At 42.2% G+C, this 23,473-nt stretch overlaps 2 protein-coding genes and 1 long non-coding RNA gene across 3 annotated transcripts; 1 reads left to right on the top strand and 2 right to left on the bottom strand.

Annotated features, from left to right (window-relative positions):
• Positions 1 to 10,801: 10,801 nt before the first annotated feature.
• LOC127315811 (uncharacterized) lies at positions 10,802 to 12,211 on the bottom strand. The gene is made up of 2 exons (XR_007860173.1): positions 11,924 to 12,211; positions 10,802 to 11,149 (listed from the first exon to the last, which is right to left on the bottom strand). It is a non-coding gene; the product is annotated as an uncharacterized lncRNA (long non-coding RNA).
• Positions 12,212 to 12,223: 12 nt separating this feature from the next.
• On the top strand, positions 12,224 to 14,118 carry LOC127315809 (peptidyl-prolyl cis-trans isomerase CYP18-2). The gene is made up of 6 exons (XM_051346260.2): positions 12,224 to 12,409; positions 12,513 to 12,608; positions 12,693 to 12,754; positions 13,081 to 13,214; positions 13,670 to 13,754; positions 13,920 to 14,118. Exons 1-6 carry the CDS (start codon positions 12,338 to 12,340, stop codon positions 13,963 to 13,965), a joined length of 495 nt encoding a protein of 164 aa, XP_051202220.1. The 5' UTR covers positions 12,224 to 12,337; the 3' UTR covers positions 13,966 to 14,118.
• Positions 14,119 to 15,038: 920 nt separating this feature from the next.
• On the bottom strand, positions 15,039 to 22,515 carry LOC127315805 (probable UDP-N-acetylglucosamine--peptide N-acetylglucosaminyltransferase SPINDLY). The gene is made up of 18 exons (XM_051346258.2): positions 22,290 to 22,515; positions 21,444 to 21,877; positions 20,451 to 20,612; positions 20,160 to 20,335; positions 19,976 to 20,051; positions 19,554 to 19,682; positions 19,350 to 19,469; positions 19,199 to 19,267; positions 19,016 to 19,097; positions 18,464 to 18,558; positions 18,194 to 18,258; positions 17,885 to 18,083; positions 17,339 to 17,533; positions 17,037 to 17,131; positions 16,815 to 16,950; positions 16,521 to 16,738; positions 16,239 to 16,366; positions 15,039 to 15,956 (listed from the first exon to the last, which is right to left on the bottom strand). The coding sequence occupies exons 2-18, from the start codon at positions 21,837 to 21,839 to the stop codon at positions 15,418 to 15,420; spliced, it is 2,880 nt and encodes a 959-aa protein (XP_051202218.1). The 5' UTR covers positions 21,840 to 21,877; positions 22,290 to 22,515; the 3' UTR covers positions 15,039 to 15,417.
• Positions 22,516 to 23,473: the final 958 nt, after the last annotated feature.

The following is a 23,473-nucleotide window of genomic DNA, read 5'->3' as shown; positions in this document are numbered from 1 at the left end:
CTCCTTGGCTTCATAGAGTAGGACATATGTGTATTTGCTGCTCCCTGTCAATCCATTCGACATCACACAAAGATTGGCATGTTGAATAAGCTAATTACATCTGCTTACAGGAACAGAATAGGGGAAGAAGATTAGAGCATGTGTACGGATGGAAGAAGGCGCTGTGTAGTGTCCACGGACCAGAAGTCAATAAAACCAAGGAGATCTCCAGCGAGCAGACTGAGAATTTAAGAAATCCAAAGAAATCGCGAGGGCATGAGGTAGAAGCGGACTGAATCCCATGAAAACATGAGGGCCTGAGGTAGCAGCGGGCTCAATCCAGTGAAATCATGATGGACCTGGCAGATTGGGAAGCTATCTTGAGGAATTGTGAAAACACAAAGGAGGAATTAGGATGGGATGCGGATGGCAGCAAAGCCTGCTTTGTAAGCTGGATGCAATGGCAGCGACGGATGAGCTCCATTGAGCAGTTTTTAGTGATTGAATGATGGGATTTATTAGATGTTTTGATGAGTATTAAGTTTTCATGGGGAGGAGTACAGACATTGGTGGCGGCGGAGGAAGGAAAGAATCAGCCGTCAGCAGTTTTTTCCAGTACGAACCGAGTCGGGCCATTGAGCGAGTATAGGACGAAGCGAGTCGGCTGTAGAGAAAGCCTAGCCCACGAACGGACCCATGTCATCCAACCCACGTTTTTAAGCCTATGCCGGTCCGAACCGAGGCGAACGCCAGCCCATGTCAGTCCGAAGCCAAGCAAAGGAATGCGCGTGACGCTGTATGTGACAGCATGTGGGGAGAAATAGAGGTGACGTGGCACGCTATGAGACCAGCAAAATGGGCGACCTATTAAGAAAGAGAAGATTTCTTTCCAAGGGGGAATGCATCGGTTGAGTTTTGTTTGCAGAGTGTAGAAATGTTAGCTTTTGCACTCTCTCACCTTATCTGGTTAGACGAATGTTGTAGCGTGTCTCTATTAGTTAGTACCAGCTTTGCTGCCGCTAAACTCCACCATATAGCCGGGCAATATATATTGCCCACCGGTAAGCACAGCCGTTCTAGTCTCGCAAGTACGTGCCTTGGTACTTACTCTCATCTTTCTTTCTCTTTTATTCGGCAACCCTTGGCCGACTTTTGCAGGTTTGAGATATCGACGTTAGCAAGGTTACCTTTCCGGATTGGCCTGGTCAGGCTTATGGACGTCACTGGTTATCTTCAGGACTCTTAGTCCCATTTGTATCTTGTCTATACTCGGACGCTTTATTTTCTTTATTTGTGACTTGGATCTTTGTGTTCTATATTTGTATTTTTGACTCGTTAGAGTCGTTGTTGTAATATGTGTTTCTTGTAGGCTCTATTGTAAACCTGTTGTAATGTAACCGCTCGTGGTAATTTCTCTTGCATCACGTGTTTGATTCGTCGTGCACATCGTGTAGGAGGGCATCTCAGAATCGATACGTGCAGATTTGGGGCGTCTCACCTCGCAAAAAAGCCACCACCTACTCCATGTTGGGCCTCAACGGACGCACGGCGCGCCTCCGTCTCCCCCTTCCTCTCCGTCTCTGCCTCCGTAGTCGGCGCAGAGCTGGAGCCCATCGGACATCTTCGATGTAGGCCTCATCGAAGCCGACATAGCGAAGTCTGTCCTCCTGAACATGCAGCAAGATGTCGACGCGGCACGAGAAGCCGAAGAGAAGCAGCGGGAGCTAGTCGCCGACCCGCAGCAGGCGGCGATACTTGAGTCTTACCGGCTGGCGCACGACCAGAGGAACGCCACCTGCATCCTAGAGCAGGCGGACCGAGTAGGCTGGCCGGCTCCTCATGGAGGGTGGACGATAGAGGATCCTTGAGCTAAACGCTCGGGCTCTAGCCGAGGGACGCCGCCATGAAGATGTGTGGCTCGCCCTCAACGCCGAGTACACCATGAGGCGGTGGTTCGCGTTGATCCAGCGGGCCGCCTCTGCGCCATCGACCACTGCGGAGAACGATGGCGAAGTTGGGCCATCGCGACTGCCGATAGAGGGCTAGTAGGGTTTTTAGTTGCTTTCATTCAAACATGTACATATAACGAATTTTGAATGAAAGTTTTAGTTTCTGCCGTGTTTTAGTTGCTTTCATTCAAACATACATATACCACATCATCAAAATGCACCAGCCAAGACCGAATGAATGGTGGCGGGGTGGTGCCGTTGGACGCTCTCCATATCGACCAGACCGCGAGACGCATCCAGTCTACAGGTCGACCCAAACGGACAAAAATGAATCGTTTGGTCACCAATTTGGGTCAGCCCGCTGGAGATGTTGATACGTCTCCGACGTATCGATAATTTCTTATGTTCCATGCCACATTATTGATGATATCTACATGTTTTATCCATACTTTATGTCGTATTTATGCATTTTCCGGCACTAACCTATTAACGAGATGCCGAAGAGCCAGTTGCTGTTTTCTGCTGTTTTTGGTTTCAGAAATCCTACAAAGGAAATATTCTCGGAATTGGACGAAATCAACGCCCAGGGTCCTATTTTGCCACGAAGCTTCCAGAAGACCGAAGAGAAGACGAAGTGGGGCCACAGGGCGACGACACGCCAGGGCGGCGCGGCCTGGGCCCTGGCCGCGCGGCCCTGCTGTGTGGGTCCCCCGTGACGCCCTTTGACCTGCCCTTCCGCCTACTTAAAGCCTCCGTCGCGAAACCCCCAGTACCGAGAGCCACGATACGGAAAACCTTACTGAGACGCCGCCGCCGCCAATCCCATCTCGGGGGATTCAGGAGATCGCCTCCGGCACCCTGCCGGAGAGGGGAATCATCTCCCGGAGGACTCTTCACCGCCATGGTCGCCTCCGGAGTGATGAGTGAGTAGTTCACCCCTGGATTATGGGTCCATAGCAGTAGCTAGATGGTCGTCTTCTCCTTATGTGCTTCATTGTTGGATCTTGTGAGCTGCCTAACATGATCAAGATCATCTATCTGTAATGCTATATGTTGTGTTTATCGGGATCCGATGGATAGAGAATACTATGTTATGTTGATTATCAATCTATTACCTATGTGTTGTTTATGATCTTGCATGCTCTCCGTTATTAGTAGAGGCTCTGGCCAAGTTTTTACTCTTAACTCCAAGAGGGAGTATTTATGCTCGATAGTGGGTTCATGCCTCCATTAAATGCAGGACGGTGATGAGAAAGTTCTAAGGTTGTGGATGTGCTGTTGCCACTAGGGATAAAACATTGATGCTATATCCGAGGATGTAGTTATTGATTACATTATGCACCATACTTAATGCAATTGTCTGTTGTTTGCAACTTAATACTGGAAGGGGTTCGGATGATAACCTGAAGGTGGACTTTTTAGGCATAGATGCATGCTGGATAGCGGTCTATGTACTTTGTCGTAATGCCCAATTAAATCTCACTATACTTATCATATCATGTATGTGCATTGTCATGCTCTCTCTATTTGTCAATTGCCCGACTGTAATTTGTTCACCCAACATGCTATTTATCTTATGGGAGAGACACCTCTAGTGAACTGTGGACCCCGGTCCATTCTTTTACATTAAATACAATCTACTGCAATACTTGTTCTACTGTTTTCTGCAAACAATCATCATCCACACTATACATCTAATCCTTTGTTACAGCAAGCCGGTGAGATTGACAACCTCACTGTTTCGTTGGGGCAAAGTACTTTGGTTGTGTTGTGCAGGTTCCACGTTGGCGCCGGAATCCCTGGTGTTGCGCCGCACTATACTTCGCCGCCATCAACCTTCAACGTGCTTCTTGGCTCCTCCTGGTTCAATAAACCTTGGTTTCTTTCTGAGGGAAAACTTGCTACTGTCTGCATCACACCTTCCTCTTGGGGTTCCCAACGGACGTGTGTTAATTGCACGCATCAAGCATATTTTCTGGCGCCGTTGCCGGGGAGATCAAGACACGCTGCAAGGGGAGTCTCCACAATCCAATCTCTTTACTTTGTTTTTGTCTTGCTTTATTTTATTTACTACTTTGTTTGCTGCATTATATCAAAACACAAAAAAATTAGTTGCTAGTTTTACTTTATTTACTGTCTTGTTCTCTATATCAAAAACACAAAAAAATTAGTTACTTGCATTTACTTTATCTAGTTTGCTTTATTTACTACTTCTAAAATGAGTAATCCTGAAGTTGAAGTTCGTTCGTTTAAACAACAAGGTGAAGAAAGTTTTAAAGATGCTTGGTATAGAATTAGTGATGCTCATCATAGGTGCACTAAGAAACACTCCACTACTATCCTACTTAGGAACTTTTATGTTGGTATATCTAGTTGGAATAGGTATGTTCTTGATACTCTTTCGGGGGGTAATTTCCTAGGTACTCCTGCTTTAGAAGCTAGTTGCATCATTGAGAGTCTAGTTGGGATACCACCTGTTAATGAAACTAAAATTGAAATCTCTCTTGAGAATGTTATGAAAAAATTGGAAACAATAGAGAAGAACTTTCCAAGTGTTGAAACTAAATTGGAAATGTTACTTGATAAAACTGATGAACTTGATAAATCCTTAGGAGGAATTGATGAAAGAATTAGTGTCCTAGGAACTTGTGTTGTCCATGATAATCAAATCAATAGGATTGGCGAACTTGAAAAAGCTATGGGAACTTTGGGTTCAACTTTTTCTTCTCTTAAATATAAGGAGAAAGCTTATGTGGGTAAAGAGCAAAAATTCATGTATGTCTCTAAGGTGCCTAAACCAAAGAATTATTATAGGCCTAAAGTTGAGAAAACTCCAAACCCCGCTGTCGATACTGCATCTTTTGATAACACTTGATATACACTTTCTGCGCCTAGCTGAAAGGCGTTAAAGAAAAGCGCTTATGGGAGACAACCCATGTTTTTACTACAGTACTTTTATTTTATATTTGAGTCTTGGAAGTTGTTTACTACTGTAGCAACCTCTCCTTATCTTAGTTTTGTGCATTGTTGTGCCAAGTAAAGTCGTTGATAGTAAGGTTCATACTAGATTTGGATTACTGCACAGAAACAGATTTCTTTGCTGTCACGAATCTGGGCCTAATTCTCTGTAGGTAACTACGAAAATTATGCCAATTTACGTGAGTGATCCTCAGATATGTACGCAACTTTCATTCAATTTGGGCATTTTCATCTGAGCAAGTCTGGTGCCATTTTAAAATTCGTCTTTACGAACTGTTCTATTTTAACAGATTCTGCCTTTTATTTCGCATTGCCTCTTTTGCTATGTTGGATGAATTTCTTTGATCCATTAATGTCCAGTAGCTTTGTGCAATGTCCAGAAGTGTTAAGAATGATTATGTCACCTCTGAACATGTAAATTTTTATTGTGCACTAACCCTCTAATGAGTTGTTTCGAGTTTGGTGTGGAGGAAGTTTTCAAGGATCAAGAGAGGGAGATGATACAATATGATCAAGGAGAGTGAAAGCTCTAAGCTTGGGGATGCCCCGGTGGTTCACCCCTGCATATTTTAAGAAGACTCAAGCGTCTAAGCTTGGGGATGCCCAAGGCATCCCCTTCTTCATCGACAACATTATCAGGTTCCTCCCCTGAAACTATATTTTTATTCCATCACATCTTATGTGCTTTGCTTGGAGCGTCGGTTTGTTTTTTTTTTTTGTTTTTGTTTGAATAAAATGGATCCTAGCATTCATTGTGTGGGAGAGAGACACGCTCCGCTGTTGCATATGGACAAATATGTCCTTAGGCTTTACTCATAGTATTCATGGCGAAGGTTGAATCTTCTTCGTTAAATTGTTATATGGTTGGAATCGGGATATGCTACATGTAGTAATTCTAAAATGTCTTGAATAATTTGATACTTGGCAATTGTTGTGCTCATGTTTAAGCTCTTGCATCATATACTTTGCACCTATTAATGAAGAAATACATAGAGCTTGCTAAAATTTGGTTTGCATATTTGGTCTCTCTAAAGTTTAGATAATTTCTAGTATTGAGTTTTGAACAACAAGGAAGATGGTGTAGAGTCTTATAATGTTTACAATATGTCTTTTATGTGAGTTTTGCTGCACCGGTTCATCCTTGTGTTTGTTTCAAATAACCTTGCTAGCCTAAACCTTGTATCGAGAGGGAATACTTCTCATGCATCCAAAATCCTTGAGCCAACCACTATGCCATTTGTGTCCACCATACCTACCTACTACATGGTATTTCTCCGCCATTCCAAAGTAAATTGCTTGAGTGCTACCTTTAAATTTCCATCATTCGCCTTTGCAATATATAGCTCATGGGATAAAATAGCCTTAAAAACTATTGTGGTATTGAATATGTACTTATGCACTTTATCTCTTATTAAGTTGCTTGTTGTGCGATAACCATGCTCCTGGGGACGCCATCAACTCTTTGTTGAATATCATGTGAGTTGCTATGCATGTTCGTCTTGTCTGAAGTAAGGGAGATTTACCACTCATTAAATGGTTGGAGCATGCATAATGTTAGAGAAGAACATTGGGCCGCTAACTAAAGCCATGAATCATGGTTGAAGTTTCAGTTTTGGACATATATCCTCAATCTCATATGAGAACATTAATTGTTGCTACATGCTTATGCATTAAAGAGGAGTCCATTATCTGTTGTCTATGTTGTCCCGGTATGGATGTCTAAGTTGAGAATAATCAAAAGCGAGAAATCTAAATGCGAGCTTTCTCCTTAGACCTTTGTACAGGTGGCATAGAGGTACCCCTTTGTGACACTTGGTTAAAACATGTGTATTGCGATGATAATCCTGGTAATCCGAGCTAATTAGGACAAGGTGCGGGCACTACTAGTATACTATGCATGAAGCTTGCAACTTGTAAGATATAATTTACATGATACATATGCTTTATTACTACCGTTGACAAAATTGTTTCATGTTTTCAAAATAAAAGCTCTAGCACAAATGTAACAATCGATGCTTTCCTCTTTGAAGGACCTTTCTTTTACTTTTATGTTGAGTCAGTTCACCTATTTCTCTCCACCTCAAGAAGCAAACACTTGTGTGAACTGTGCATTGATTCCTACATACTTGCATATTGCACTTGTTATATTACTTTACATTGACACTATCCATGAGAAATACATGTTATAAGTTGAAAGCAACCGCTGAAACTTAATCTTCCTTTGTGTTGCTTCAATACCTTTACTTTGATTTATTGCTTTATGAGTTAACTCTTATGCAAGACTTATTGATGCTTGTCTTGAAGTACTATTCATGAAAAGTCTTTGCTTTATGATTCATTTGTTTACTCATGACATTACCATTGTTTTGATCGCTGCATTCATTATATATGCTTACGATAGTATGATTAAGGTTATGATGGCATGTCACTCCAGAAATTATCTTTGTTATCGTTTACCTGCTCGGGACGAGCAGGAACTAAGCTTGGGGATGCTGATACGTCTCCGACGTATCGATAATTTCTTATGTTCCATGCCACATTATTGATGATATCTACATGTTTTATGCATACTTTATGTCGTATTTATGCATTTTCCGGCACTAACCTATTAATGAGATGCCGAAGAGCCAGTTGTTGTTTTCTGCTGTTTTTGGTTTCAGAAATCCTACAAAGGAAATATTCTCGGAATTGGACGAAATCAACGCCCAGGATCCTATTTTGCCACGAAGCTTCCAGAAGACCGAAGAGAAGACGAAGTGGGGCCACGGGGCAACGACACGCCAGGGCGGCGCGGCCTAGGCCCTGGCCGCGCGGCCCTGCTGTGTGGGTCCCCCGTGACGCCCTTTGACCTGCCCTTCCGCCTACTTAAAGCCTCCGTCGCGAAACCCCCAGTACCGAGAGCCACGATACGGAAAACCTTACTGAGACGCCGCCGCCGCCAATCCCATCTCGGGGGATTCAGGAGATCGCCTCCGGCACCCTGCCGGAGAGGGGAATCATCTCTCGGAGGACTCTTCACCGCCATGGTCACCTCCGGAGTGATGAGTGAGTAGTTCACCCCTGGACTATGGGTCCACAGCAGTAGCTAGATGGTCGTCTTCTCCTTATGTGCTTCATTGTTGGATCTTGTGAGCTGCCTAACATGATCAAGATCATCTATCTGTAATGCTATATGTTGTGTTTATCGGGATCCGATGGATAGAGAATACTATGTTATGTTGATTATCAATCTATTACCTATGTGTTGTTTATGATCTTGCATGCTCTCCGTTATTAGTAGAGGCTCTGGCCAAGTTTTTACTCTTAACTCCAAGAGGGAGTATTTATGCTCGATAGTGGGTTCATGCCTCCATTAAATCTGGGACAGTGACAGAAAGTTCTAAGGTTATGGATGTGCTGTTGCCACTAGGGATAAAACATTGATGCTATGTCCGAGGATGTAGTTATTGATTACATTACGCACCATACTTAATGCAATTGTCTGTTGTTTGCAACTTAATACTGGAAGGGGTTCGGATGATAACCTGAAGGTGGACTTTTTAGGCATAGATGCATGCTGGATAGCGGTCTATGTACTTTGTCGTAATGCCCAATTAAATCTCACTATACTTATCATATCATGTATGTGCATTGTCATGCTCTCTCTATTTGTCAATTGCCCGACTGTAATTTGTTCACCCAACATGCTATTTATCTTATGGGAGAGACACCTCTAGTGAACTGTGGACCCCGGTCCATTCTTTTACATTAAATACAATCTACTGCAATACTTGTTCTACTGTTTTCTGCAAACAATCATCATCCACACTATACATCTAATCCTTTGTTACAGCAAGCCGGTGAGATTGACAACCTCACTGTTTCGTTGGGGCAAAGTACTTTGGTTGTGTTGTGCAGGTTCCACGTTGGCGCCGGAATCCCTGGTGTTGCGCCGCACTATACTTCGCCGCCATCAACCTTCAACGTGCTTCTTGGCTCCTCCTGGTTCGATAAACCTTGGTTTCTTTCTGAGGGAAAACTTACTACTGTCTGCATCACACCTTCCTCTTGGGGTTCCCAACGGACGTGTGTTAATTGCACGCATCAGATGCCCCTAAGGAATCCATCAAAACGATACTGGAGAATTAGTAGGTAGTTAGTGTCTTCATTTTTTTCCCTGTTTTCAGTCGTTCTTTTGCCCTCCGTGTTATCTTTACACGTGTTAAAAAAATACGTTCATAATAATATTTATTATTTAAAAATATTTCTATTTAAAATGAGATTTTCAAACCCATGAATATTTTCCGAATGCATGAACATATTTCTTTTGAAAAACCATGAATATTTTTTAAAAACATGTGAACTTATGTTTTTAACGCATGAGGTTTTTTTTAACCTTGTGAACATTTTTTCAAACTATATGAACAAATTTTGGTATGGAAAGAAAAGATTTTTTTTTATCCATGAACGTGAATTTGAAGCCCATGAAGAATCTTTTGGATCTCACGATTTTTTTCTTTTTGAAAATCCGTGAACGTGTTTTAATCAAACATGTAAAATATCGAGCATAATAAACATTATTAAGAATCATGTAAACATTTTATGAATCCTAAATTAAATTTTAAAAACATTTTTTAAATTATGAACCTATTTTTTATAAAACCCGTGAACATTTTTTTAATCCTGCAACAAAAGGAAGAAAATAAAATAAAATATTTTTAACTTTTTTCAAACCATGAATATTATCTTAAAACGTGAGATTTTTCGAATCAATGAACTTTTTTTGACTATGTGAATAACATTCCAACCTCTTCAACAATTTTTCAAACTAAGTTAACAAACTTAAAATATAAAAGATTTTTTTTTTCGGATCCATGAACGTACTTTTCTAAGACCTTCATGTGAAAACCTAAGCTCCGACCTTCATGTGAAAACCTAAGCTCCATCGAAAGCAGACGGCGGTGACGAACATGCCACTACGTTCTTGAAGGTGTCGCCTTAGAGGCTCTTAGCGACTTGTTCATGGCGGTCGGTCAGGGCGGATCGTAGAGTGTCAACCCTAGAAGGTGGTTGGGTGTCGAGGCGGGGGCATCAAGCCTCTATGCAGCAACGGTCCTATGAGGCTTTTGGCCGTCACCTGTCATGGGGCTTAGGTGACGGCTTGAGTTCATCGACCCGGATGATTCATCTTCGGCCAACGCAAAGGTTCATCTGGCTGTTACGTCGGTACTGTGGCTCTGGAGATAGATGTGTGTGTTTTGCGTTTGGTGGATGGTTGCATTGTGTGAACGAACGAGTCTCCTTGCATTTGTGGTCTTTTGCCCCGGTTTTTCTCGTAAATCAGATAAATATATAGGGTAGGAAAAATATAGGAATAGAAATTCTTCTTTACCACTATTTATTTATTTGATTTAAAGGAATGGAGCATAGAAAAAGTGTAGGAATTTTTTCTTCGGTTTAAGTTTTAAAGGAAAAACAAAACAAAAAACTCTACAGTCCAATTAAAGATCTTTTTTTACATTACTACGCACAAAAAATGTGGCAAAGGTCATAAATTGCATAATGATGACCTTTACATTAATTTTAACCATGATTTTATTATGGTGTAAAAATTCTTGTGTTTTTCCTATTCCTACAAACCAAACATACAGTTTCGTAATTTCACGTGCTTTTACAATCTTATGAGTTTGCACATGTATTACTATCATATTCCTATATGGTTCATATTGCTACGTTTTAAAATCATGTGAATCAAGCATGTCCATAGTTTGTATAGTTTTTGGACCTGGTTTTTCTGATAAACTGGATCACTCTCTTACATCTAATCGGAATGGTGGATACCATCACCTTTGCCTAGAAAAAACTAAAGAACATATGGTTACCTAGAACAGCATCGCCTTTACCCGAAAAAAAACTAAAGAACATGGTTACCTAGAACGCAGTGATGGAACTTACATTATGATACGTCTGATGTAACAGCTAGCTATACAACAAAGTAAATCGGCTACTAGCTGATACATTCATACTAGTGCTTGATGTAACAAGAAACACAAAAGAGAATATGACTTGCTACTACAGTTTTATTTCTACGCACAGAAGAAATACACAAAGTGACGTGATACCAACATCATTCACGGTCTTCAGTCATTCTGTCTCCGAATCTGCTACTCTGAATTTTCTTGTCCCTTCCTATGTCCATCCTTACCAGATTTGAATATAAGGTCCTTCAAAGATAGTTGTGAGGATTCCTTGGCCTTCTTTATCTGCATAACAAGTCCATGCTAGTTAAAACGCATATCCGAACGGGACCTGCACAGCAATTCGACAGTGACAGTACACCCACACAAATAGCAGTTCAGTGGCGAGGACGTTATAGGGGCGTTCCCCTTTGGACCTACTTCCTATAGAACAAACGCTCTACTGAAATCTATTGGTTTCCTCAATTCCTCTTATCCAGCTTACCGGGCCCTTATACAAAAGACAACAGGAAAACGTAGGTGCAACTAGGGAAGCGCCCATAACCCAATCTAGAAATTTCACAAATCCAATTTTGGCCACCAATACAAACTAATCATGCAGGCATACACCTCATACATATGCATCCTTGAAAATAAGATATATATAATATATATATACTGCTAGTATTTGTTCACTATATGGGCTAGCTAAAAAATCCCAAAAAAAAAAAAAAACAAGCTAGAAAGTGGAACTGTGTTGCTGCTTCTGACTTGAGTTGAACCCAGTAAATGAACAATAGTAGTCCCTCCAATCTATGATAAATATCGTGGTTTTAGTTCAAGGTAGTAACAACAAGCAGACACATGCCTTGATCCAAGAACAAGAAGTGCCACGCTACAGCAAAGTTAACTTGTAAGTCTCATGTAATTCAGGCTAATGAGTCTTCCCTTTATATTACGAACAAACAACATACCTAAATTACAAAATAAGATCACTAGAACGCCATGAAAAATCGTGACGAAATGTGCAGGACAATGTAGCAATATATAGAAGGGTAGAAGAGATAACCGCCGCCTGACCGGGTTGGTGTAGTTGGGGCCGTAGTCGGCGGTGAGGAGGAGGTAGGCGGCAACGACTGCGCCGACCATAGAAGTCCGTCGAACTACCCTCTCCGTCCTCGGGTCCATCGGCGCCATGGATCGCAAGTTGCTTCGCTACTGGAAGGACCGAAGAAGAAGAGTGGAGAAGTTTCTTCGAGGAGAAGAGTCGAGAGACTGGTAGAAGAGGAAACCGCGAAGGTTCCCGTATTGGGCCAGGCCTTCGAGCTTTTCCCCTCTTGGGCTTTTTAAGAATTTCGGCCTCTGAGCTTTCACTATTGATGGGCTAGACATCGTTTCGGCCAGTCCACCGCCGCCGTCCCCCTCTCGCTCTCTCCTCCCCCTGTCTCGCCGCCGCCGCCGCCGTCTCTCGCCTCGCCGGCCACCCCGCTCAAGATGCTGGGCGTCGCCGACGGAGGGACGCCGGAGGTCACCCTGCAGACCTCCATGGGAGAATTCACCGTCGAGGTACCAGGGTTCCCTCTTCTTTCTTCTTCCTCTTCGTCATTGTCTTCTTGCCGCTGATGGTTCCTTCTTCGTTTGATCGGTGCCCGCTGCTCTAATTGGGCAGATGTACCACAAGCACGCTCCCAAGACCTGCAGGAACTTCATCGAGCTCTCGCGCCGCGGAAACTACAACGACGTTATCTTCCACCGCATCATCAAGGTTTCCCTCCGATCTCGTTTGGCACTTCTCTTGGCCTTGCCAAGTCCGGCGATTGGTGTTCCTTATCCGGTAGTGCTCATGCAGGATTTCATCGTGCAAGGTGGGGATCCTTCTGGAACAGGCAGGGGCGGCGAATCCATCTACGGGTCAGTGCCCGAATACTAGCTATTTTGGCTTTCTTCTAGAGTCAAACATATTATTGGAGTGTCCCTCGATTTCTAAGTAGCACTGAATTATGTGCACCCTAAAGTCTGGAATAAGCGTCAACGGTGTGCTAGAAATTAACTATTTTGTACTATCAGTGTTTTCGTGGACGTTATACCATTGCTTTCAGCATGCCCTAACGTATTGTTTGGTACAGGAAGCTAACATGTTTCTTGTTCATCAGAAATAGGATGAAATTGTATTGGTCGATGGTTGAATCTTAAGATTGGCCGTTACGCAGTTTATCTAACGTTGTCTGTCTCTGCAGAGCAAAGTTTGAGGACGAGATAAGGCCAGAACTGAAGCACACCGGGGCTGGGATTCTATCGATGGCAAATGCTGGTCCAAATACAAACGGAAGCCAGTTCTTCATAACTCTTGCTCCTTGTCAGTCACTGGATGGTGAGACTAGCATTCCGGCACTCCACAATATGTTACTGCTCTTGCATGTTTTTCCTTATTGAGCCAGGTTAGGTGTTCTCACTCTACGCCGGAATACATTCTGCACACTGGTTCATCGACACCTTCTTTTTCTAGTTGTCGCCTGGAAAAATGGCAATTGTTACGAATTGATGGTTAATTCGATTCCTAATGATTACAAACAAGTACAACTAAGGTGGCTTGAGTTATTAAGAGCATTTTGGAGGATCACTTTATTATTATTCAAGTTTAATGCATATTGTCCCTGAAATATGATGCCAGCATAGCTGTGCTTCCCTTGTTCACTGCCATCCTCAGATAATCTACCTTAGAAGCTACATTACTGTCTTTCTTTCTTCTGGAATGTGTCCACTCTGAACTTTGCATCAGTATGCCTGCATTTTCAGTCAATCAACATAATAATTTGAATGTACCAGGGAAGCACACAATTTTTGGGAGAGTGTGCAGGGGAATGGACATTGTCAAGCGCCTTGGAAGCATTCAGACAGACAAGAACGATAGGTACCACTTACACTATATCCATAGCTTCACACGAGTGCACCAGAATACTTGTGTCCCATTAAATCAATTTCATTATTCACCTGCAAAGACTTCATGTAGTATTTTTTTCCTATTTTGTCAATCCTTAGAATTGAATCTTATTTTATTACTACTATGTTGGTCCAGGCCCATCCATGAAGTGAAAATCCTGAAGACCAGTGTCAAAGATTGAAGCACGCCGGTCCTACGTGCTGTCATGACCTCTGATCTGGCTGTGTTTGATTCCTAAGTCTTGTAATGTGATGCATTTTGGAGAAGTGATACCAGCCATTGGCAAACTTGTACTTTGTTGTTCCCTTTTAACAGCCGATGGTTCCTTGATCTATCTGACTTGAATGCATGATCATCGATTGGTAGAAAAAATAACTCTAGAAAATGTGCGATGACCTATATTTCTTGTGTAGTGTGTGGTCATTTTTGGGCAAGAAGTTCACAGCCTACTCAGGTAGAACACTGAGCAGGTTTTACGCAGTTTATGTTTGCAGCCATTTTTCTTCTGACTTGTGCGCTACTTTTGTTGCCAATTGCGGCACAACCCTAACCTTGCACAACTGCCAGTTGCCCAGGCTCCTTGGCCATCCCCTTTATCTCTTAGACAAGTAGGCAAGCAACCGAACTACGGTATCTAGTTGCCCATCTCTTGGTTCTTCCAGTCCTGCAGATTCCATGAACATCGCCGAAAGCTCAGATTTTCCCAGATCACATCCAGCATACACCAAAGCAGATCTCTCCGGCTGTACACTTAACTTGTGGGGCATCCTGATCAACACAAGCTTGCTTCCTGAATCTTGATAAGTTTCCAAGTTCCTGTCGAGTATGGGATTGCCACTACCTGTGCTACTGTCCACAGATACGATTGCAAGTAGGCAGAATACCCCATCCTTGATCTTTCTTCCCGGAAGTTCCGCATGTAGCCAGGAAATTTTTCATAAGGCGCCACACAGCTTAATATTATAATTGAACATGCTAGCCTGAACAATCCTCCGGGGCACTAATTTATTCAGAGATTACAAGATTTGTTCCCATAACATGATTAGAAATGAAGGTCCTCAGATTGCAATGAATACTCGTTAGGCAATTACATCAGAAACCTGCTAAACAAAATTACTCCTAAACCAGAAAGGCCAACAAAAACAAAATCAACGTTCATAGGTTCACCTTGCAAATCTCATTATCTGCCAGCAGGCAACCTCAGAAAGTTGTACTTGCAGATAGCAGGCTCAGTGGACGATAAACAGAACTGAATGAAGAAGGGCAAACAGACTGTTGCAATTGCCTCAGTTAAATTGAATATAGAAGCTGTTTCTACATATACAATCAATGCCTTTCTTGATTTCTAACATGCAACACAATTTGTCATATACGCCTTACTCGTACACCTAATGGGGGGGATAAACTCTACAAATCAGACTCTATAAGCATCCCCCACGAGTTATATTACACCTGCTACAAGTCATGGGTCACCATAGTTTTGCCACCAGATGACACACTTACGTGCTGTTATCCGTTCATGATGTCAACAGCAGGGGCACCTAGTCCCTGATAATATCACCCACACCAATGGTGCATCTAGACATCAGTGTGTGCCTGCATCAATGGAGCATTCCCTGCCTCCCATTATTGGTCATCGTATGCTATGCCCGTTCATTTCGCATCTACCAGAAGTGGAATGAGGTGAACTCACACCATTCATCATTATTTGGGGCTGATCTAGCTGCGCCGTGGCTATCAGGGCCTGGCTATCAGCAGGTGAACTCACACAATTTGCCATTATTATCTGGGGCTGCCCGCCTTCCTCCGGCGTGGCATTAACCTTTATTGGGGCCTGATTATCTTCCTCTGCAATGGCATTCACTCTCTGTACTCTGGGATCTGCAAGTTTCACTGCCATCTTGTCTAAGTCTTCCTTGTTGGAGCCTGGCTGATCCGCCAACAGTTCTAGGCGCTTGAGAGCTGGCGAATCCCCATCACAGTACCTGCGCCACATGGTTCTGTATGCAGATTCCAGGCCCCGTGTGAAACTCTCCCCATCGCAGACTGGTGATTTTATCATCAGTTCTCGTAGGCTCATTCTCAGTTCTTGTAAAGCACCGACATCTGATGCCAAATCCAATGCTAAGCTAACATATTCATCCTCCGTTTTGGCAACCAGTCTCCCCAAACCTGGAAGAAATAACTAGCAATCAACAATTTTCTTCATGATTACATATCTGATTGGACAGTGAAAAAAAACAGTGGTAGCACAAGTTAACACTATCAAGATCCCAATAATCCTTCTTTTTTGTAGGTTCCGCAGCAGATATATGTACTGGGAAAAAAGATAGTGGAATAAAATGCAGCTCCTACAAATATCCAGGCAGGAGAAACGAAAATAAAACAAATGAATAAGAAGTGCAATTAAAATGTGTCAACACCATCATTGGGGTACAGTTCAGTGTTACATACCAATTTTGGTAAGTAGGCTAACACCAACGTTATGAGCATGGACTGAACCAGCCATTGTAACACATGGAACCCCCATGTAAAGGGATTCACATGTTGTGGTAGTTCCAGCATAGGGAAACGTATCCAGGCTGCAAAAACGTAAGCCAAAGTTCAGTCATCTGTTCAGAGGAACACAGATAATGGAGAAAGCATTTTCTAAATATTCACGTGATAAGGAATTGCTACCCTGACTAACATTTTAAAACTTAACCGAGAAGATGTAAATGTAACATAACTTCTCACCTAATGTCCATTAAGGAATATGCTTGCATGTGATCATGATTGAGATGGATCAATGGCAGCAAATCAACTCGTAATGGCTCCAAACCTAACTCCTCCAGTGTTGTTAAAAATTTCTGTCTGATATTGTCACAGCAGAATGGTTTGCACTTAACCACAAGCCGCGAGTTAGGGACTGCACATAATATTCTGGCCCAAACTTGCAACACTTTAGGTGTAATCTGCCAAAAAAAAAATAACTCAATGAACAAAGTGATCCAATTAAGATAAATTAAAACATTCAAATCTAGCGTGTACCTTTGCTAGATTGTTAAAACTTCCAAATGTGACGAAACCATTTGAAATTGCTGGTGTTGGACAAACTGGCCCAGCTTCTGGGGAAGGAGTGTAACAAAGAAAGCTTTCAGGAAGACGCACCAACTCTTCAACATGCCTGCACACATATGTCAGTATGGGGTTCTAGATGCATGGGGAGAAACTGCATCACAGACTATAAACAGAGGAAAGCATACGACATACTTTTGGTTTGTATTAGGTGTATCAGCCAATGAATCTGTTATTCGGTAGTCAATTGCTGGTAAACCTGTCGTGTTAGGGTAACCAATCCATGTAACCTGTATAGACACACATCGAAGTTAGAAAAGAGACCCTTTCAGAAGAACAATCAGATAGTCAGTAAATTAATGATCATGAAATACTTGAATGGTTTAACATCTACCAAGATTCCAGAACATAATAACAGGAATAACGGTGTTCACATGAAAAACCAGTTCTGGAAATAAAACCAAGTCCTAGAAATGCATCATGGAACACAAATATACCTGAATAGGAGCAGGCCTGCACGCCATTGTTCCTAATTTGTTATTTGCAGTATGACCAGTAAGTTCCACAAGTATATCCACTTTATCCTCTCTGATCAAGCTAGCAACCTTCTTTTCGTCAATACCATATATATCTCTCCACAACCCACCCTTTTTTAACACCTTATCCTTGAATCGAAGGGTCTTTGCATCTGCCTAAAGAATCATAAATGAAAAGAATATAATCAGAAAATAAAGACTATGCGTGGAAAAGGAAAAAATGACAAGGAGATAACCTAGACCCAACTTGACAGCTTCATATTGCATGTTACTTTTTCATTTTGCATATTTTGTTTTACCGAACTGATTTTTTCTATATAAATAGACCCCCAGCTCCCTACCCTGTGAACCACTGGATGACCGTTTTTGTTTTGGTAAAGTGATCATTTGGCATGTTTATTTCCACAGATATTGTGATTCCAAATGAGGCAAGGCAGTTTAAATAGGTTGATAGCCATGGTGTGCACAAAATCCAGAATAGCCAAACAAAGAACAAATTATCTCTACCTTCACAACACCAGAGTAGACGACCACCTTGCAGTTTGCGTAGTCATGGTGTGCAAGGGGGGCTTCAACGAAGTATGACACGGAGTGAGTAAAAAAATCAGGAGATACATAACCAATGACCAGTGGACGATCAGCGACTTTTGGGTTATCCCAACTAGTATAGTGGGCATACAGTTTCATAAAGCGCTTTCCCCATTCTCTGCAAAATATAGAAAGAGAGAAAGAACTGAATAGTATTAATACCATGTAGAAATGCAAATCAGCTAACATAAAAATGGCACATCCATTGCTAATAGTGCATAGAAGGACCTGTGAGCATCATAAAGCTTGTCATCTGACCCCTCATCAATATAGTTCATTGCAAGCAATCGATTCTGCAAAAAAGTTATTCTGTTAAGTTGACCAGCACCAGCTCAGGAAAGATATTAATCTATACAGTGCATCGATGGACAATAGTGTCAGATACTAAATGGGAGCATACTAGTGGTACCTGCTAAACTAAATCAACACTTCATACAACAACATACAGGAGTCCTGAAGAAACGTTAATAAAGCAAAGCTTGGGGCCTCAAAAAGTACCTGACCGGCATTTCGTGAATCAGGATCAATTTGAAGGCATCTCTCATATGCCTGTACAGATAATGTGATACTTCCTGCATCTCTGTAAAGAACACCTATGATAAAGAAATGGTGAACTGTCAGTCACTTAAAAACGCCCAGAAAATGAAAAAATAATATTGAGCAGACATTTTTTTTCAATACTGCCATAGCTGTACCCATGACTGGTCGATATGTGGAGATACATGCATTGGGCCATTGGGGAGTATTGAGAATTTTTATTTTCGAATTAACATTAAATAAATCCTGATTTTCCTCTACACTTCTGCACCAGAAACACTTCAAAGGAAAAAAAACCTAGCAAACTCCTGATGGCCACCTCATGTCAGATCTGGGAAATGTCCCCTGACTCTCGCTTACTATTTATGCCGATTGTTCAAAGTTACTGATTGTGCAATGGTCATCCTCTAATATACATGATGTATTTGTTTTGTTTAGATACATATATATCCTTTTTGCGTGTGATGCAATTATAAGAATCTATAATGGTAGTACAGGTTTGTTACTCATTACCTAAATTATTATATGCTTCAGCATACGTGGGGTTTGCAAGTATGGCCTTCTCAATCATGCTCGCAGCAGCATCCATCTTGCCCTAAATATGAGAAATGCATTTTGATAAACCATAAGTGCAATGTAACCAGACAACCACAGTAAGAATGTGAGCAAGAAAAATATGATACTAGCGGAACATACCTGAACTGTGTAGACAACTCCAAGGTTATTCAATGACTGAGAGAAATTTGGCTTAATTGTCAAGGCCATCTGCAAAACACAAAAGAATGAGAATAGAGAATAAATAAACACAAGTATACTTGAACAGAAGTCCATTATTAGTTCCACTTACTTGATAGCATTCAACAGCCTTATCGAGATTATCCCTATCCTTGTATATTACTCCCAGATTATTGCATGCCTCCGCACAGCGAGGATTGAAGTGCAGAGCAAGTTCATAAAATACGATAGCCTTCATGAAACTCGTAAATAGTTTATGTCAGAAAAAAGTGAATGCTAAATAAAACCGAATTAATGTAATTTTCTTGTAACTCACCATCTCAAAATTCAACATTTCACCATATGCAACGCCAAGATTATACATTGCATCAGCATAGTGCCAATTATAGAAGAGAGCTTTCTTGTAATATGCCACACCTTGATTGATGTCACCCTCGATTTTTACCTAAACATCTTCGGTTATTTAAATAATAATTAGTAAGCGAAAATATAAAAGATTTCCTTTAATCAATCATGAACAATGGCAGTGCTATGGACTACTAAATGTAAAATGTATACAAAAAGTATGACAATTGCAGCTGAGCTTCTGTACAGCCTTTAGTACTAGAAAACATGAGAAATTAGTAGTACATGATGCATACATTGAATGCCATTTTAAGGTCAGTCAAAGAAAAGAAAAAATGGAGAATGATGGTAAGCATAGAATTTACACAACAGTAGTAGTGGACAAGTTCCCACCTTTGTACCCATGTCGGTTAGTGCTATTGCCATGTTATTCTTAGCAATCTCAAAGTTTGGGGATATAGTCAAGCACCTGGGATACAGTAAAGTTATGCAACGCGTGAGCTTCAACATGTTCATGTTGTAGATTGCTTTATGAACATCAACACAATTCAAATGAACAACTTAATGGCAAGGTTACCTGTCATAGCAAGCAATTGCTGCATCTAGCTCTCCCCGGTTCTTGAAAATAACTCCCATATTGCAATAAGCTTCGGCATACAATGGTCTCTCCAATGCAGCTTTTTCATAACAAGTAAGAGCTACATCAAATTGCATCATCTCTGAATAAACCACTCCAAGGTTGTAATAAGCAGGCTGCAGAAATCAGATGGACACATTAGCACAACGCTAAATGAAATGAAAAACATAATATCTATTTTTACCATAAAAAGATAACAACGAGGTATGAAGATAAAGTAGAGTTAATGACCGCATAGTGGCTATCCACTTCAAGAGCTTCGCAATATTTTTGAATCCCAACTTCTGTATTGCCTGCAAGCTTCAAGCTAGTCCCAAGATCGGTCAATACAATAGCAAGAAATTCTGCAGCAGCTTTATAGGAAGGATCCGCAGTTCGGGCTTTTTGATACGCCTGTTTCACGTTTGTTTTCCCAATTAGAACATTAAAAAGGCACAGGACACAATAAATACAGTAAATCAACAAAACTTTAAGAGCATTTTTTACAGTATGTATTAACAGTTTCCAACGGGGTAACGTTTTAATCTAATGAACTAGAATGGTAACCATTTTTCAGAGTAGGATCCCACTTTCTTTTGCTACAGTTACCATCTCATTTTCTACAGCCAATCAGCTAGACTGCTAGACATCAATTACATCACACAAGAGTTTATACTTAGAACCCAATGGTGACTATGTTTATCTGGACAAACTGAGTTAAAGAGAAGTTTATAAACAGCCTTATTAACTACTCCCTCCGTCCGGAAATAAGTGACTCGGATTTGTCTACATTTGCATGCATCTAGACGTGTTTTAGTGTGTAGATACATGCGAATCTACACAAATCCGAGTCACTTATTTCCGGACAGAGAAGTAATTGTTAATTTAAATTCATTCCCCGCAAAAAAATATTAAAATTTAGGGAAGCATACTGACATGAAATCATCCATTCAGGCTAGCATGGCACAAGCGATGAGCACGAAACCAGTGGGTTCCTAGTTCCTACTATTGGCAGTGGCAGGGTGCAACGGGGAAAGGGGGCTAACTCATAAATCTACAGTTTGCTTTCAATTAACCACCTACTCCATACAAAATTCCCAGTGTTCAGTTCTTAACAATAACAATGCTACAAATAAAACAAGGTCTATTTTTTTCTGCAAGACACTTCACAGTTCACAAGAAGTCAAAGAACCAGCAATCCAACAGACAGGTGGGAGAATGCCCATAAGGAATCTTGCCCCATACCTCCGCAGCTTCAACCAAGTGCCCCTCGTCTTTGTAAATCATGCCACAATGCGTGAGAGCGCACGCATTACCGGGGTCGACCTTCACGGCCTCGGTGAAGCACTCCAAGGCCTGCTTGAGCAGGCTCTGCGCCTGGAGGCAGATCCCCTTCCCGATAAGGGCCTCCACGTTGGCGCCATCCTTGTCAAGCACGGCGCTATACAGCTGGAGAGCGTCCCCGAACTTGTTGCGTGACCGGAGGATGTTGGCGTACCGCAACGCATCTGCCCCTTCCAGCTGCTGCTGCGGCTGCTGTTGCTTCGCGGGGGGAGCAGGGGCACCAGCGCCGTTGCAGTCAGGAACGGCCGCACCGTTGCTCTCCTTCCCTTCGAGGGGCTCCGTCCCTGGCTGCCCCATGGAAGAGGGGGAGGGAGACGCCTTCTTCTCTCTTCTCTCTGCGAAAGATTGCAGATGTCAACAAGAATTCGAGGGCGTGCGGAAAACGCATCGAGGAAAGGGGATAAAGAATCTGGAGCGAAGAATGGGCGTAAAGACTATAAAAAGACCGGGCTTTGGACTCGCTCCGAATTGCGGTTAGAAGTTCGCGGCGATTCTGCGAGGAACTCGGGAAGGAGAGAACGCAAGAAGTCGGATTCCGGAACCCTAGTCTCGAAAGACGAAATTACGCGAGCCAGCCTGCAGAACACCCCCAGAGGATCCTCCAAGAACACGTACGCCCAAGAAAAAATCGCAGGGAAATACGCTGTGCCGAGTACAGCAGGAGCACGGCAGGCACGGAAGCGCGCCCGCCTTGTCGAGAAGGCAAGAACCGGAGTGGAAAGGGGAAAGGGGGGAGGAGGGGCTCACATTGGGGGGCGGCGCGGAGCACCGGAGTGGGGAGGCGGGAGATCATGTCCTCGGCGGAACGGTCCCGTGCCTCCGCCGCTGGTACCGGAAGGCGGGCCGGCGATCGCCGCCGCTGCGACGATTTCGAGGGCGGCGGCGGCGGTGGGGGAGGAGGAAGGGGAGAGGAACGTAGCAGGCAGCTCTCTCTCTGGTGTTTTTTTGTGCCTTTCTATTTTTTTCTGACTTTTTTCCCTTCGCTTTTACGCTTTCACCGCGCGTGCGCTCGCTTTGAGCTCAGGCCCTTTTGTACTACTGCTGCAACCGGGCCGGTATGGGCCGGGCAGATATGGGCTGGGCCGGGCCGCAGCTTCCTTTTTCTGCTATCTTTCGGCTGCGCCAGTCCTGCCACGCCCTCCGGGTTTCTCGCCTCCTTTGGAGAGCATGGGACGTTTTCTATGGGAATTGAGCTCTTTGTGTGGAATTTTTGTGTTTAAAGTGGCGATGTAATGAAAGTTCATTAGGAAGATGGAAAAGAGACAAACAATAGAGAAAATAGTAATACTTTACCACCATTTTCTCCATTAGTCTAAATACTTTACCTTCGTCACTCTTTCCTTCTTAATCTTCACTAGTAAGTAGCACGTGCTTTGCACGTTCAAAGAAATAGTAGAAGAATTTAACCTAAAAAAATATTATTTACTACATGCATATTAAAAATCAATTTTCTATGTTTTAACATTTAAAGACAAAATCCTCTAGCAAATAACATACTCCCTCCATCCCACGAAACATATCGAAGGTTTATCAAAATTTAGATGTATCTAGACACTAAATAGTAGTAGATACATCCAAATTTTGATAACTCTTTTCGACATGTTTCGTGGGACAGGGGAGTACGTTATATCATTATATGTCTAATTGAATTTACAACCTACTTTAATATACCTAAAATGAAACATATTAGCAGTGTTTTCATAAAGTTTAGACGTGACATGTTCTCATGTATTTTACTTATTACATGAGTTGTATTAAAAGTTGAATACACAACCAAAAAGACATAGAATACACATAGACTATTTATCGAAGGCAGTGACAATTTCTTGGTTGATTTAGAAATAAGTTGCACCAATTAATTGTCAATGTTTCTTAATAAAGTTCACAAGTGACATATTTTCATGTATTCTACGTACAAATATAACTCTTTT

Source organism: Lolium perenne, chromosome 7, assembly GCF_019359855.2.
Source record: "Lolium perenne isolate Kyuss_39 chromosome 7, Kyuss_2.0, whole genome shotgun sequence".
Taxonomy (NCBI): Eukaryota; Viridiplantae; Streptophyta; class Magnoliopsida; order Poales; family Poaceae; genus Lolium; species Lolium perenne.
This window is presented reverse-complemented; position numbering and strand designations above follow the sequence as displayed.

Bases quoted from the DNA above. Each gene is read 5' to 3' on its own strand.
- LOC127315809 (XM_051346260.2), top strand. From the start codon at position 12,338: ATGCTGGGCGTCGCCGACGGAGGGACGCCGGAGGTCACCCTGCAGACC. The intron at 12,609-12,692 runs GTTTCCCTCCGA...GTGCTCATGCAG, and splicing joins TCTTCCACCGCATCATCAAG to GATTTCATCGTGCAAGGTGG. The intron at 12,755-13,080 runs GTCAGTGCCCGA...CTGTCTCTGCAG, and splicing joins GGCGGCGAATCCATCTACGG to AGCAAAGTTTGAGGACGAGA.
- LOC127315805 (XM_051346258.2), bottom strand. From the start codon at position 21,839: ATGGGGCAGCCAGGGACGGAGCCCCTCGAAGGGAAGGAGAGCAACGGT. The intron at 19,098-19,198 runs GTATGTTCCGCT...TCTCATATTTAG, and splicing joins GAGTTGTCTACACAGTTCAG to GGCAAGATGGATGCTGCTGC. The intron at 15,957-16,238 runs GTATGTAACACT...TATTTCTTCCAG, and splicing joins TAGCCTACTTACCAAAATTG to GTTTGGGGAGACTGGTTGCC.